We start from the raw sequence: 15,685 nt of genomic DNA, 5'->3' as shown, positions 1-15,685 counted from the left end.
CCTTTTATTAAAGCGCAATAAAGTTGTATATTGCTGATGAGTTAGTAATGTTGAACTTTGAAGACATCCGTACAGCTTTGTTAGAAACGTTAGCGTAAAGATACTCATTCGCCCTACTGGAAACTAGGCAAACCCTTCAAACGCGCGTAGTATTGGATGGCTTCTCCTCCATCAGGATGCACACGTAGTCGTGCTTGTCCTTGCAGAACGTCTCCTGCTGTACGAAGCTGCAGCTGTTATTATGCATACAGTCGTACGTGTAACAATTCGGATGGCATCGGTTCTGGCCACGCAGACATCCGGAGCAATCTGCAATCACAGCCGTTTTGAGTGTGGGAAGATGCGCCTTCTGGCTGGTATCTATCTTACCTGTTCTCAGGTACTGTTTCCGCCGATAAAACTGCGAGTTGACCATCGGTGGCATCACCAGCCAGGGATGGCGGAAGCTTGGATGTCGGGGTCGTAGATACATCACTTTAGCTGTGCAAACCTTGTCGCAGACGTACTGCTTCCGGTGGAAACATACCCACCGCGGGTCGTTCTCTTTCTCCTGCTGCCTGCGACACAGTCTCGGGGACACGATCGTGCAACAGGGCAGATCCTTAGCAGGTGCTTCTGTTGTGACGGCTTCCAGCGTGCAATTGCTGTCGAGAGCGTCTTGATCGCTTTCGATCTTCTCCTCGTGTACGGTCGTTTCGTTGTTTTTAATCACGATGCTCTTCACGGCTCCATTGACCATCTTGCGCGTAATGTGTACAACAATATTGTTAATGTTTTCCGTGTTGTGCGTAGTCTCGTTGTTGATTACATTGTCATTTTGGACGATTTTTTCGTAGCTTATATTCAAGTGCTTATTTTTAATGGGTGAGGAATTGATCTCATCATTATCATCGTCCTCGTCGCGATCGTCGTTATCGGCGTAGATGGGATCGAGCGGATCCGGCAATTCCGGGGTTATCAGTGTGACACGCAATGGAGGCACTACAATGAAAGTTTCCGTGGCCGGTACAGCCTCCCGGCAGATCCCGCCGAACATAATCGACCCCGGGGGGCAGCTCGAGATAGGCGATGTTAGAAAGCAGTTCCCCTGGTACTCACTGTACCCGGGATTGCAGACACACTTGCCGGTTCTATCGTACTTGCCGTTCAAGCACACCGCTGGTACACTTTTACTAGTTATCTTCGTTGCATTACACAGTTGAAAACTCAAGACCATGCCCACCAAGTAGATCGTGAGCCGACGCACAAGCTGGTGATCTTTGCGGTACATCTTCGGACGTCAGATCTTCTTCTGTGCTCGCTAGTAACTGCCAGCATTGGGAGCTGCTCAGCTAGTCCACTCGGAAGACCGCTATCAGGATGAACTTGATCTGCGTAGAAGAGTTTTGTTTTTTTTGACAGTTTTGAGTTTTTTGTAGTACCATCTTTGCGATAAGAATACGTTCATTTTCTAACTCGTGCTATTTTTTAATCTTCAGTTTATACTAACAATTTTAGGAAATTCCCAGAAGCCAATCGTGAAGAATACTCGATTGCATAAACGAAGGAAACATCACCTAATTCTCGCTTGCCATTGGTTACCGCCGATTTTTTTTCATTTTTTACACGGTTGATAAGCCATATTCGAGAGATTTGGGAAGTATTTAAATGCGATTCACGTCCACGTTGAAGATTAATATTCATCTTAGCATCGACACAATATTCCACGAGAGTGCGGAAGTGCAAATCGAGATGCACAATGGTAGTTGCTGAAAGAACAAAGGTAAAGAACGTGCTTGATTGGGTAGATGAGTTGGGAGCTTGTCCAAGGAACGTCAGTGATATGTGCATCGCGTGTGTGTAACGAACCTATCCTATAGTTTCATTTGCGGGTTTAATGGTTCACAAAATGGTGCCGGATGGTAATTGCAGTTATGGATCCGTCAATGATGCTGTGGTGGAATAACGAGGGATAGAATTGCACTAGCAACATAGCGGTCAACGAAGAAGTGAAGACAAAGTTTATCCCGCAGTTTGTGCTAACTAGAGCGTGCAATCGTGTTACTGTTACCTCTCACACGATATTTGTCGATAAGCTTTTCATCATCACCATTTTCTAAGGTTATGCCGTGATCGAGCTTGTGGCGAATGGTTTGGTTGATATGACAGCAGTAAAAAGCCCATTTGGTTCATGGGTTTTTTTTGATAATCGGTCGACATAAGCGTAAGTCAGGGCTACCGTTATCTCACGCAGTAAAAAATGATCCTGACTAGTGAAATTAAGCGGGCACTGTCTCACTTGGAGGCTATTGTCGAAACCATTACGGTAGATAACATAGACCTGTTGCGTAGTTTCTTTCGCAGGCATTACTGATTGGCACTCAGCTGACGTGGCTGGTGGGTGCCGCGATCGTCGCTGGTACGGCACAAAATGTCACGATTGCATCCTTGCATCCTCGCGTCAATGGTACCACCGTAGAGCTGACTCCGCTTGGGACCAACGGAAATGCTACCGTCGTCGAGGCTAGCGGCAATGCAAACTTCGTCGAGGAGAACGTCACTAGCACCAACAGGACACGGCAAGCGCGCAATGTGGTCTGGGCTACATCATACAGCCCGACGAGTTCGATCTACAGGCAGACGACTACGAACATCCTGCCAATGGGTTCTACAGTCGGTACAAGCATCCTGCCAATGGGTTCTACAGTCGGTACAAGCATCCTGCCCACCACGGTGACTACCGGTTTCGCTGGTCAGTCTGCAGGAATCACCTACAACGCGGGTATCACCGGTGGAGCAATCACCTGCCCAGCCGGAGCCATGCTCCAGAACGGTCAGTGCGTCCAGCGTGCGTATGCTTGCGGTGCAGGCTACAACCTGGTCGGAGACACGTGCGTCGGACAAGCGGTTTGTCAGCAAGGATACAACCTAGTTGGAGGCAACTGCATGCTTCAGGCACCCTGTGCTACCCAAACGTGCGGTGCCGGAGTCCAAACGCAGGCCCCGACGGTTGTAATGCAACCGGTAGCACCACTAGCACCCCCACCCCCACCCCCGGTCACGACGTGCACGTGCGAAACCGGTGCAACGCTGGTCGGCAACCAGTGCATGAAGCGTGAATCACGCCAAGCCGAGACGCGTACGCACGAAACGGGCCAACTGGAGGCACCCACCTGCCCGGCTGGGTACGAGATGAACTACGAGGAATGTTTGCAACACCGGCGCGAGGAAGCACACTGCGTGCGTGGCACGCGCCAGGACGACGTTTGCGTAACGCAAGCGATCTGTCACCATCCGTACGCGCTCGATGAGCTTGGCCAGTGTGTACGCAACACAAGCGCGCGAGCAACCTGTCCGCGGGATTCGCGCATGAGTCCATCCGGCTCGTGCGTGTACGCAACACCCCGCTGTGAGCCTGGCTTCCGACCGGAAGGTAGCGTGTGCGTGCAGCGCTCCGACCAGCCGCTCGAGTGCACCGAGGGTGAGCTTGTCGGTGGGTTTTGTGTGGTGTTGGAGCCCCGCTGTCCACCCGAATACCGGCTGTCCGGTACGCAGTGCCTGCGGGAACGTCGCACGGTACCACAGTGTCCACCCGGTTCGCAGGAGCGCGATGGCCGCTGCATCGTACAGGAAGTGCAGTGTCCGCCCGAGTTCACCCAGCGCGATTCCGGTTCGTGTGTGCGCACCGAGCGCCAACCGGTGTTCTGCCCACCTGGCACCACGCACGAGGGTGACAAGTGTGTGGCCGACGAGCCGGTGTGCCCGAACGACTTCAAGTACGTGCTAACCGAGTGCGTCCGGTACAGCCAGGGCCCGGCTCGGTGCCCACCCGGCCAAGAGCTGGTCGATGGTGAATGCATCTCGTCCGACGTGTCCTGCGAGGTGGGCTTCGAGCTGCGGGATGGCGAGTGTGTGCGCGACCGGGAAGCTCCTCGCACGTGCCCACCCGGAAGTGAGCTTCGCAACGAGCTCTGCGTCATGGGTGCGCCACGTTGCACCAATGGATTCGAGCTGCGCGATGGCATTTGCGTGCAGGTGTCTCGCGAACCACCACAGTGCCCACCTGGTGCGCTGTTCCGGGCGGGCAGATGTACGCTTCGCTTGAGCGAATGCCCACCGGGAGCGGTGCGACGTGACGAGCAGTGCATCATGGAGGACAAGATGGTGCCTTCGTGCCCGGATGGGTTCCGGCTGGTGCGTGACTATTGTCTCGCCGAGCCACGCTGTGATTACGGGTTCACGTACAACGCTGCGGCGTCCGTTTGCCGGCGCAGCATGACCACGGCCATGATCTGCCCGACTGGCACCGCACTCGAAGGTGATCGGTGCGTCACACGGGAAATGATCTGTCTCGAGGGCACCACGGCACAGGGTGGTCAGTGCGTGTCACGGATCGTGTCCGCACCAAGCTGCCCGCCCGGTTCCACGCTCATCGACGGTCGCTGTCAATCGCGCACGGCTGCACAGTGTCGTGCCGGCAGCATCGCTATGGGTGGATCGTGCGAGGTGCACGAAACGGCCATTCCCAGCTGCCCGGCCGGGTACACGTACTCCGGTGGGCAGTGTCACGGTGCGATCGCGGTACCCCGCACATCCGTCCAGCAACCGTGCCAGTACGCAGCCACCAACCCGTGCATTGCGAACAACCCGTGCGTGAATGGCCTCTGCCAGACGTCCTGTGCGACGCCTTGCGCGGCCGCCGTCACACAAACGCAGGTGCAAACGATCGCCTCCACGCAGGCTGCCGCCTGCCCGGAGGGTTTCTCCTTACAGCAGGGTGCGTGCGTACGCCGTGCCACCATCGCGGCCGAGTGTCCGTACGGGTACATGCAGGACTCGGGCCAGTGCGTGATGTACCACACGATGGTGTGCGCGAACGGTGGCGTCCTCGAGGGTGACCGGTGCGTACAGTTCCGTGCCCGGGTGGCTGCCTGCCGCGAGGGTTTCCAGCTTGTCGGGGATCGGTGCGAACACACGCGCTTCAAATGTCCGCCCGGATTCCGCAGCAGGGGTCGGGCGTGTGTGGCCGTCAGCGAACAACCGGCCACGTGCCCGCCCGGCATCGCGAAGGTGAACGGTTACTGTTCGGCCAAGCTCACCTGCCCAACCGGGTACTATCTGGCGCGGGGTGTTTGCCATCGCGAGGTCAAAAGCACCATCCACTGTCCGCCCGGGTACCTGCACATGGACGGTGAGTGTGTCGCGTCACCGACCTGCCCACGTGGTTTCCGTCTCGATGGTGAGCTGTGCGTGCGCCAGGAGCAACGATCCGTCACGTGTCCACCACCGAGCCGGCTGGTGCGCGACCTGTGCGTCGTGGGAGAGCCGGTTTGTGAGCATGGCTTTAACAACGTCGGGGATCGCTGCGTGAAAACCGAACGCCGGCGACCAATCTGTCCGCCTGGGTCGCGCATCAGCGGTTCCATCTGCGTGTCGATTCGGCCGCCCCAGTGTGAGCCTGGCTTCCAGTACATGGCCGGCCAGTGTGTACGGATCGAGAAGCGACCGCTTCAGTGCCCACACGGATTCACCGTCAGTGGTGATCGATGCGTATCGCGCCGGCTCAACTGTCCGCCCGGTTTCGAGCACGCCGGTGGTGAGTGCGTGCGTGAGGTGCGCCACGTGCTCACGTGTCCTCCAGGCAGCCGCATGATTGGCAACCTCTGCATCGTCGATAGTCCATCCTGCGAGTACGATTACCAGCTTGTGCGGGGTGAGTGCGTGAAGGTCGATTATCACTCGCTCGATTGCCCACCCGGTACGATACTGAGGGATGGTCGGTGCGTACGCAACGCCATCTGTCCGCCCGAGTACATGCTGCTGGGTGGCGTGTGCGTGAAGCAACGCATCGTGAAGCTATCGTGCGAACGCGGTACCATGCAGGATGGCGTTTGTGTCGCCCCGGGACCCAACTGTCCGCCCGATTTCGAGTTACGCCGGGGTACGTGCGTGCGCCGTGAAACTAGCGAGCTGTCGTGCACGAATGGTGCCACGTTGCAGGATAACATGTGCGTGATCGGGCAGCCTGTCTGCCGGGATTCGTACCAATACTCGGGCGGTTACTGTACGATGATCCGCAAACAGGCGGCCACCTGTGCCGGGTCGGCTCGGCTCCAAAACGGCATGTGTGTCACGCGTGTCACATCCTCCCGGCTCTACTGTCAGCAAGGATACACGCTGGAGAACTCACAGTGCGTGCGTACCGTCTACTCACTGGCCCACTGCACGACCACATCCTCAGCGTCGACCGTTTCGACTGGTGTGTCGATGAGCCAAGCGGTTCAACCGATTCAACCGATTCAACCGATTCAAGCGATCCAAACGATCCAACCGGTTCCGTCGGTGTACACCGAGAATCGGTACGTGACCGGAGCTGAAGCTCCCGTCATCTCGACGGTCGACACGCAGTACGCGTCTACGCTCGTCACTTCAAAGACCGAGCCTGACTTCAGCACGTTCTTCAGCGAGCTAGACACCTCTAGCACTGACTACTCACACGCGAGCGTCGAACACACTGCCACCAGCGATGACTACTCAACCTCCAGCAGCTCCGACTACTACTCCGGAAGCTCCTCTTCCGGCAGTACCGATTACCGGTACACCGCCGGCTCGTACGGTAGCGACTACCCATCCGCAAGTGCTGACTACTCGTACACAAGTGGGTCGTATGGCAGCGCAAGCAAGACCACCTCAGCATCCGACAGCGCGTCACGGGAAAAGCGCTGCACCATCATTGGACCACGCACGTGCACCATGGATGGTGACTTTTCGGAATGGACGTGCACGCAGCAATCGTACAGCAACGTGGCGTCGAGCTTCTGTACCAGCGAGAGCACCGTGATCCAGCTGACGCTTGATCGGCACATTTCCGTCAACGAAACGACGATCGTGATGGCGCGATCGACTGAAATGGCGAACGATGAGTACGACGATGATGAGGACGACGAAGCGGGTCTGGACTGTAGCGAGTGTGCGATCCATGGTGACTCCTGCATGAGGGCGTGCTACACGTACAGCGAGTGCAGCAGCTGCTCGTATGAGACGTTGAGCCGTTTCTGTGATACCTTCAACGAATTGCCGCAGTTGTGTGCTTACTTGAAGATAGCTTCGCCGTACGAGCACTAAATGTTTTCTTGTGAAGGACACGTTAAGGACCCGTATTGGGTGCTCAAGTGGAGCAAGCAAAATAAAAATTTAAACTTATCCCACAATCCTATATTGCCTAGATCTACTAACAACGCATATGGCTATAATACTCTAAAATCGAACCGGTAAGTTTTGCCGATTAGATTCTAGGATCGATGCCCGACACTGAGGGAACGAAAAACATCTTAGATCGGTGTTTGTGGGCCCTCGAGTTGCATTAATCGTTAGCCATGTTTTAAGGAAGTATCGCCCTGTAATGCATAATAAAACACTACCCAAACACTAAAATGCCCTTGGTTGTCTCTTAATTGGATCTTTACTAATAAAAACAAAACACTGTAAAGACGGCTCGGTTCTCGCTGCTTCAGCGCAACGTTTCGTTTCAGCGCGTAAGTGAAAAGCTTTCCTCAGTTGGTGGGGAAGGATTGGTTTATTTCTAAAAGAGTAACAATTTGAAACACACATTCCCACGGTGTCTCCTCAAGTACAGCTAGCTAGCGATAGGACGTATGTAACTGTGAACACAACAGTGTCGCGACCGTGGTCACGTTTGCGTTAAAACAAGGACGACTGGCAAAGGACGAACAGCATCGGGCTAAAATATCATTGGGAGCCGGCGCGTTTTGATCCTGTCGCGTTTCTCGGACCACCCCCCATACACGTGCACGGGGCACTGGCATTATGTGGCTGGTTACGTGGCTGGCCGCACCAGCCGCTTATTGGTGCGAGTTCAATTTCAGCTCCTGCAGTTCCTCCTCCGAATCGACGGAGTCCTGCTCGTCATCCGAGCCGTGCAGCGATGGTGCCGGCGTTGTGTGTCCTGTTGGTGTGTGTGTGTGTGTGTGTGTGTGTGTGTGTGTGTGTGTATGTGAGAAAGAAAGTTAGTGGAAAATAGCATTGGCGATCGCGCGTGCGAAGACACTTACGGGACGAGCTCGGGCTGGGTGGTGCACTGATCGGTCGCGGATACGTGAAGTCAGTCGTGCGCTTCAAGTACTCCGTCGATTCGTCCACGTAGTCCGGATAGACACGCTGCAAGGCTTTCACGCGCGCCTGACGATAGTACTGAAGGAGGAAACAAACGGTTGGAAAAATGTGAGAAACAAAAAAAAAACAATCACCCAATGCCCAAGGATGTACTTACGATGCCAAGATTCCGCCAGTCGAGCAGATCGCTCAACCGTTCCGTGCGATTGCGCTGAATGATGCGCTGGCGGCGATTAAGCTTCGAGAACTCGTACATGAACTTCGACAGCTGCTGAACGCTCTCCTCAAGCCCAACGTGGCGTCGATCGACGATGTATATACCGTACGACTTGGGATCAGCCACGTGTTCATGCATGAAGCACCCGAACCCAGACAGGTTGGTCGTGATGCTCGGAATCCCCATGACGGTGCACTCGGCCGGTGTATAACCCCACGGTTCATAGTACGACGGGAACACACCCAGGTGGCAGCCACGCACAAATTCCTCATAATCGAGCCCAAACAGTGGGTTGGTCGAGTTCAGGAACTCCGGATGAAACACCACCTTGACACGATCGTACTTGGTGTTGAACAGGTGACAGCGTCTGATCGAGTCCAACACCGGATCATTCCAGTCATCCACGACGTTGTGCGTCGTGACGGGTGGATTGCCATCGCGCTGCAGCGCGTACAGGCATCGCTTGATCTTGACAATGTCCTCCTTGGTGAGGATCTCAGCACCCTCAGGCAGCTGTCCCTGGAGGCACGTCTCGTACATCCGCTTTCCGATGTCCTGCTGGATGCTGTTGATCGTATCCCGCAGTTGCTTCGTGACGGCGTGACCCCGCAACGACTCCACATTAAAGTTGTTCGTCTTGGCCGGAAAGATGAGAAATGCGACCACCGTCACGTCCGAATTGTTCGACTTAAGCTGGTGGTTCAGGCGCGCAAGCGCTTCGATGAAGATGTCAGCGCCCTTGTTCGAGAACTCGTACCGACCCGCGATGAACATGTACAGCGTTTTCTCGATGTTAAAGTTAAAGTGCCCGTAGAAGTGACCACGCGTGAACTCGTGGATCTTCTCCTTCGCCATCGCGTGCATGTTCTGGAACTCGTGGATCGCGGCGAACTTCTTCACGTTCAGGCCGTTCGGTGTGATGATGTCGGGTTTGCGCTTCAGCAGGTGTTCCGCCTCATACCCGGTGATTTCGGACACGGTCGTGAACACATGCGACAGGTGCGTTGCGGCCCGCTCGAGACAGTACCGGTGGTAGATCTGGCGCTTGCCGGCTTCCTCGTCCACCGGGAACTTGTCGAGGTTGTTGTAGAAATCGGTGTTGCCCGCGCACAGGTACCGACCCAGCAGGGTGGCGTGAGTCGTGAAAACGGTTGCCACGTCGACTGAGCGTGTACGCAGCGCGATCAATCCTACGCCGGCTTGCCATTCGTGGAAATGGGCCACGATCTTCGGTGGGCCGTACTCGTTCTCGTGCGAGTATGTCTCGGCGCAGCGTTTGAACTTAAAACAAGAGGATAGAAACGAATTACAACCAGCCAATAAAGGCAGATGCCGGACAGGATTTCTTTCCATACCTCATCGATAAAGGTCGCGATCGAGTACCCAAGGATGATCGAGTCGTTGCACTCGATGTCCAGGTGCGGAATGCCGATGTTAGTCGAATCCCAAAGCTCCTGTTTGTAGCCGTCCATCTTCCAAGCCGCCGAGCCGATGTCGAACAGGATAATCTGCGGGTTGCCATCGACTAGCCACCGACCACAGTGCACCTTGAAGCCTTGGTTGCGCATTGCCGTCACTGCCCGGTAGAATGGTCCATTGCTCGGGAACTCGCACGCCTCCACTTCAGTTCGGGCGGACGCCTCCTTGTACGGTCCGATAAGGCAGTACTGATCACCTAGCTCCTCCGTCGACACGAATGCCTTCGATCGGATCACTGTGTAGATGCCACCCACTGGAACAGGTATATCGAAAGAGTGAGATCGAGCCCTCTTAGAGGTGTATGTGGTCACACATGTGGTCCTTACCTTTATTCGCCACCTCCCAGGCGATCTCGAAAGTCCACCGGTTCTCGGTGTTGGCCGAGTGGCCCCGATCCAGGAACTGCATCAAGTCCGAGCTGGACTCGACACGCGAATATCGGCGGCTCATCGCGTCAGCTCTGCAAAAGGAAAATTAAATAAACACAATGTTCGCGATCAGCACCACAACAACGTCAACAACTGAGCCAAATCAACAACCGAGGCAGCGTTCGATCCTCCCACATGACACAAATGATGGCGGAATGGCGTCTATTTATACACGGCACGCGCGGTTCTCTAGCAGTCACAAAATTCACCTGAACATCTTCGTCCGGAAAGCGTTTCCTTTCGATACGTGTAGCACCCGGTGGTCTCCTTTAGTGCGAGAGACAGCACAAAACAGCGCAACCAGCCAAGCGATGCGTCGGTAATGCGTGCAAATCGCGACTGAGCGGCTCGCAAGGCACACCCGTGGCTCAAGGTTATCAAACGACCTTGACACTGCCGCTTGACACCCGGCCAATGTCACACTGGAACCGGCATCGCGGTATCGCACAGGGCAAGGGATTTCGCGCTTCCTCGTGCGACATCCGGCGCCAGCCATCGCCGGTGACGATCGGAGCGCTCGATTTAGTTATGTAAACACGCTGCCGGGGGTGCGCTATCAATGCACCACGCGTAGGACCTGTTGCGCGCCCCTGTTTGGCTCATTAAGCCCATCAACAATGCAAGGGTTGGAAAACAATCATTGCCGGGAGCAAGGGCGCATTAAGGGTTTGTTTGTTGGGTCATCCCCGGAGGTACCACTCTCCCATGGTGGCCATGCCAAGGCTCCGACAGTCGGTTGAGTTGCTGGCGCCATCCAAAAGGACCAGTTACTCTCACTTCCGACACGTGCCGGACATTCCGTCTTGCCTCGGGAATGCCGTTATGGGATGTGAATGGCGCACTATGAAAAACCACGCGAATGAATGCAATTCACCAAACAAAAAAAAGTTGTAGAGCCATGATAAGACACTCGCACGTATCTTATCGGCGGTGTTGATTTCGCCTACCGGCTGGGGCAGCACTCCCGTTTCGGATCGGTCGACGTCATCAACTTGTCGTGGTTGGGGTTGCGTGAGAAAGAGAACAACAGAGGTAGAGAGAAGGAGGACGATTGGAAGGACGCCCAGCGAGTCCTTTGGCGTCGATTCGTAACATTGTATTGCCAGACGGATTCGCATTGGGGGTGGAAAAGAGACATCAAAGACGCAAGAACAGCTGGTTTAAAGAACGGACTCACTGAACAAGAGAGGGAGAGAGAGAGAGAGAGAGAGAGAGCTAGAAAGTGAGTTGATGAGAGATAACAAGAGAGAGAGAGAGCGAGACAGAGAGAGAGAGAGAGTGCTTGACGGCTCCGAGATCGAGGACGGAACACACGTCGAATTTTGGCCGCTGAAGAACCATCGACGAGAGCTGCTCGTGTTTAAATGTCAAATAAAGGTCAATGGCTAGCAATGCCATCGTCGCGATGGTTTGGCATTGGGACACCTTCCCTTCGATGCCCTTGTTATTCCCGTACACAAACCCACATACACACACGCACACACACACACATACACACGCATATGGCCACCCGGGAAATCGACCGAAGAGTGTCCAATTTCCCGGCCACATCTTCTTGGACCTTGCCACGGGTGTCCAGTTACTTACACGGTCACGGTACGCAGAAATCTTTATACACACGTACACAAACTCACACACACACACGCGCGTGATGTCCTCCCCCAGGCGAGAGGAGGCGGTAATCAATCCACCGATCAAATGCACACACACACACGCGCGCGCACACACAGGCACAGGAAGGGTGCGCAGGGACACGCACCCCTAGGTAGGGCAGCAGTACCACGGCACGGACAATGGAACAGATACGGGGTTTAATCCGTGGCGCGACCGCGAGATCGCTTACGTCCGCTTCGTTCGATCTGCTCCGAAGGACTGTGTTTTCTTCTCGCGTGTCACCGTTCCTGCCGGTGGCTATCTGCCTCAACCCCAGGGATGGGGGGTAGAGTGAAATGCCCCGTGGTGCCTGGGGGTGGCAGAAGAAAGCGCGGCGTTTGGTCGCCATCTCTCGGTGCCAGAGGGCGCATGAGCGTTGCCGAGAGTCGGAGAGCGCGCAGAGAACGCCAGTGAGATCGAGCATAAGCGAAAGTGCTCCCTAGCGTAGGGTTGGCCAACCGGGTTGACGTGACTGGTTGTGTTTAAAATAAAACCCAAGGAATGTGGCGTTTGAGATGCATTTCTGTGGCTTGGTTATTGCGAGCGGGGGCATTCGCTTCACGTGAAATTGTAATCGGTTTTGTGCAAAATGTGAAATATTCCAACGGTCGATGATTAGACAGCCCTGCAGCAACGGCTCCATTTACGAGAGTTGCAGAGAAACGATGCATCTGAGAGGCAGCGTGCGAGAGCGGCAGCTTTTCGAGTGTTACATTGTTTGTTGTTTTGTGCGTGCGTGGGTGCATCATGCCAACGATCGGAACGTAACCGGCTTTTTACTTTCTCTCTCCCTCTCTTTCTCTCTCCCACTTGGGCTTGCATGTGTCCTTAAGTTTTAAAGAGAAAGAAAAATCCACTCCAAGCTTGTCCTGGAAGCTGCAACACGCACACAACTCTAGGGCACGCATATGCCGGCTACCGAAGCCTGTCGGAGGCTGGGATAGGTTGGCTGGTAAAAATTTGAACACCACAAAAAGGGACATCCGGAAGGATAATTTTCGCTTTGAAACATTTGACAACGGTCATGATGAAGGCATAAATAATGCATTTAGAAAAGAAAAAGGCCGTTTATAATTTGAACCATGAGCAGCCCGGTCGCAACCTGTCGATCAGATAAACCACAACGTCGACGGTTCTGGAAGAATTTCAATGGAAACCGCATGCTGGCCGACGTGCGACCTATTTCGTGTACCTTTCTTCCTTCCCTGCATTCCTTATAACTTATTGAGAGTTATTTTTGGATGTTGGTTAATGAATTCGAACGAACACGTGCTACAGTATTCCGTCACTCATGCACAGCTGGGTATTTATTTCGTTTTAATACCTTACTAAGCTATCATTACCTACCAAATTATCATTAATTATGTGTGTTTTACTGCAATTTCCATCGCATTGAACAGCTTCGGGATGTAGAAATGCAGTTGATGCATTCAACTTTGCGTGCAAGCCGTTGTGAATGCATTTATATGAAATATTTCACTCGTAATATGTAATGGAAATATTTCATTTAAATCGCTAGAGCAAGGACTTTCTTGTTTGAAATATTTCACAAGTTGCATTTATTTCGGCGCCACTGTAGCTTGTGGTCCACAAGAAAGAATATGCATATAGGAAATTTACATATTTTTTTTTCAAACATTTACATTTGATTATTTACCGAATCGAATGCGGCATAACACTTTTATTTCGGATTGAATTCTAATATCAGAGGCCCTCGTAACAATCTGTTTTTTCGAGGCGATCCCATGATGGTCGCCCCCACGAATGTTTATTTCTAGCGTTACCTGCGCATACCTGGCTGCTTGCACGCAGCTCTACTCCTTCGTCTCGCAAATCACCGGTATTGGCCCGTGTGCGGCTTCCACATCGCGGGCTTTCCGCTTCAGCCGGTAGTAGCAAATTTCGAAGAACCACGGCACCACACAAAGCGCCATCACGAGCGTGAGACAGTGGAACGAGACTGTGTAGCTTCCGGTGACGTCACGGATGTACCCGACTATCGGGCCGATCGCGAATGTGATGTTCCCCTGCAGGAACATAAACAATCCGTAGCCGGAAGGAAACCTGCAATGGATAGACGGGCGGAAGCGCCAGTGGGTGCTGATAACAGCGACTGGAAGTGGTGGTGGGAGGCAATGGGGAGACCTACCTATCCTGTGGCAGGTACTCGGAGAAAACCAACGGGAGCGGCACGTGGATCCAGGTACGCAGGAAGCCCATGATGGCGGTAACGATGGCCATGCCGTAGAAATCGAACACGCACAAAAATCCTGGCAACCGCGAGCGAAAGATAATGGGGAGAGAGAGAGAAAAAAAGGATTCATCGAACATCAGCGCATCAGCGTGATGAATGTGCAGCGTTTTGCGATCGCCCCTGGATGAAAATAAGGATGGCGGTGGTTTTAAATAATTACCGAAACGTGCCACAATGGTAAAAAGTGCCCCAGCCAGATAGACGTAACGGGCTCTAATGTTGAGGCATGTGCTCGAGATGGCCAGAAAGATGCGCGATATTAGATCCGCTCCGGCACCGATGGCGATGATTAGCGAAACGTCCGCCTGGCCATGTGAAGGGGATAGACAAAAAAACAGGCGGACAATCAGTGGCCCTGCTCGTTAGTATTCACGACCATGCGTCAACCACCAGCTGCGCCGTGGGGTTTGAAATTTAAATTGCATTCCCAGGTCACCGGAACCGGGCGGCTTTCCATCCGTACCTTGCTGAACGCCAGCATGAAAAGGTACATCGGTTGCAGCGTGAAAAACGCCAGATCGGAGTAGAGAGCGAACGAGATGCCGAGCACGATGTTCACGTAGACGGGATCCTTGAGCAGCGTGAGGTCGAGAAAATCCACCAGAATCTGCCACTTGGTGGCGGGTTTGCTGTCACGTTCCGTGCTGTCACTCACGACGACCGGACCGGACCAATTACCCAGTCCCGGTATCGATGACGCTCGTCTCGAGCCACGCAGCTTCGCCGATCGCTGGCTGAGGGCTCGCGCTCTGGCCGGCAACTCCTCGAAACCATCTCCATCCTCGGAGCTCGTTTTTTCCGCCACTTTTCCATCCACCATCGGGGCAAGCTCTGGCAGGGGGCTAGATGGAACGAGCCGCATATGCCATTCGACCGGATGCATCACGAGCATTGCCAAAAGCGTGTGGCTGTTAACGGCCGCCAGCACGGCCATACATCCGCGAAATCCAAACGCATCCATCGACCGCTGGATGAAGATCGGATAGAACATGGTACCGAGCCCGATCAGCGTCTGTGCAACGCTCATCATCACGACGCGTTTTTCCACAAAGTACGCGTTAAACGTCGTGTAGGACACGGGAATCATCAGCCCAAAGCCGGCACCTGCGTGAGTCAAAACCGATCTACGTTAAAGCACTGCAAACTCGGTGTTGCTCGAGCAACTAGCCAGGACTACCGCACGGACGTACCTTGGAAGAGTGCGAACGAGATGAGCAGCTCGTTGGTAGAACGCACAAACACGGTCAACATACTCCCGGCGATGTAAAAAGCCGCCCCAATCAACCCAACCGTCCGGCAGGATGTCTTCTTCATGAGCGTGTTGGTGAACAGCCCGGCAAAGCTGAGCGCACTAAAGAAGCAACTCGTGATGAGCGCAATGGCACCGGTTTCTTCACCCAGTTCGGTCAGAAAATCACCAAACATCAACCCAAACGAGGGCAGCGAACCAAGCGTCACGACGAACATCATGGCCATACCGACGCCCACCAGCAAACCCCACCCACCCTCGGGTGGGACACGCACTACACTTCCGGTGGCCAT

The 15,685-nt window shown here is 54.1% G+C and overlaps 4 protein-coding genes across 4 annotated transcripts; 1 reads left to right on the top strand and 3 right to left on the bottom strand.

Annotated features, from left to right (window-relative positions):
• Window positions 1-136: 136 nt before the first annotated feature.
• LOC128731134 (uncharacterized) lies at window positions 137-1,270 on the bottom strand. The gene has a single exon (XM_053824235.1). The coding sequence runs from the start codon at window positions 1,268-1,270 to the stop codon at window positions 137-139; it is 1,134 nt and encodes a 377-aa protein (XP_053680210.1).
• Window positions 1,271-1,888: 618 nt separating this feature from the next.
• Window positions 1,889-7,124, top strand: LOC128731123 (neurogenic locus notch homolog protein 2-like). Its single transcript, XM_053824224.1, has 3 exons — window positions 1,889-1,901; window positions 2,459-2,662; window positions 2,777-7,124. The coding sequence occupies exons 1-3, from the start codon at window positions 1,889-1,891 to the stop codon at window positions 7,102-7,104; spliced, it is 4,545 nt and encodes a 1,514-aa protein (XP_053680199.1). The 3' UTR covers window positions 7,105-7,124.
• Window positions 7,125-7,535: 411 nt separating this feature from the next.
• On the bottom strand, window positions 7,536-10,258 carry LOC128720010 (glycogen [starch] synthase). Its single transcript, XM_053813655.1, has 5 exons — window positions 10,135-10,258; window positions 9,685-10,061; window positions 8,270-9,610; window positions 8,052-8,190; window positions 7,536-7,945 (listed from the first exon to the last, which is right to left on the bottom strand). Exons 1-5 carry the CDS (start codon window positions 10,256-10,258, stop codon window positions 7,842-7,844), a joined length of 2,085 nt encoding a protein of 694 aa, XP_053669630.1. The 3' UTR covers window positions 7,536-7,841.
• A 3,391-nt stretch (window positions 10,259-13,649) lies between these two features.
• LOC128731112 (monocarboxylate transporter 7) lies at window positions 13,650-15,685 on the bottom strand. The gene is made up of 5 exons (XM_053824213.1): window positions 15,334-15,685; window positions 14,607-15,247; window positions 14,304-14,448; window positions 14,039-14,159; window positions 13,650-13,953 (listed from the first exon to the last, which is right to left on the bottom strand). The coding sequence occupies exons 1-5, from the start codon at window positions 15,683-15,685 to the stop codon at window positions 13,704-13,706; spliced, it is 1,509 nt and encodes a 502-aa protein (XP_053680188.1). The 3' UTR covers window positions 13,650-13,703.

The sequence above is a fragment of the Anopheles nili genome, chromosome 2, assembly GCF_943737925.1.
Source record: "Anopheles nili chromosome 2, idAnoNiliSN_F5_01, whole genome shotgun sequence".
Classification (NCBI taxonomy): Eukaryota; Metazoa; Arthropoda; class Insecta; order Diptera; family Culicidae; genus Anopheles; species Anopheles nili.
Note: the sequence above shows the minus strand (reverse complement) of the source record. Positions and strands in the feature narration are given on the sequence as shown.

Coding starts and splice junctions, on each gene's coding strand:
- LOC128731134 (XM_053824235.1), bottom strand. CDS start 1,270: ATGTACCGCAAAGATCACCAGCTTGTGCGTCGGCTCACGATCTACTTG.
- LOC128731123 (XM_053824224.1), top strand. Junction 2,663..2,776: donor GGGTTCTACAGTCGGTACAA/GCATCCTGCCAA, acceptor TCACCGGTGGAG/CAATCACCTGCCCAGCCGGA.
- LOC128720010 (XM_053813655.1), bottom strand. CDS start 10,258: ATGAGCCGCCGATATTCGCGTGTCGAGTCCAGCTCGGACTTGATGCAG. Junction 9,611..9,684: donor TCGCGACCTTTATCGATGAG/GTATGGAAAGAA, acceptor TCTTGTTTTAAG/TTCAAACGCTGCGCCGAGAC. Junction 7,946..8,051: donor ACCCAGCCCGAGCTCGTCCC/GTAAGTGTCTTC, acceptor ACACACCAACAG/GACACACAACGCCGGCACCA.
- LOC128731112 (XM_053824213.1), bottom strand. CDS start 15,685: ATGGCCACCGGAAGTGTAGTGCGTGTCCCACCCGAGGGTGGGTGGGGT. Junction 14,449..14,606: donor TCATGCTGGCGTTCAGCAAG/GTACGGATGGAA, acceptor TCACATGGCCAG/GCGGACGTTTCGCTAATCAT. Junction 14,160..14,303: donor TACCATTGTGGCACGTTTCG/GTAATTATTTAA, acceptor CGCGGTTGCCAG/GATTTTTGTGCGTGTTCGAT.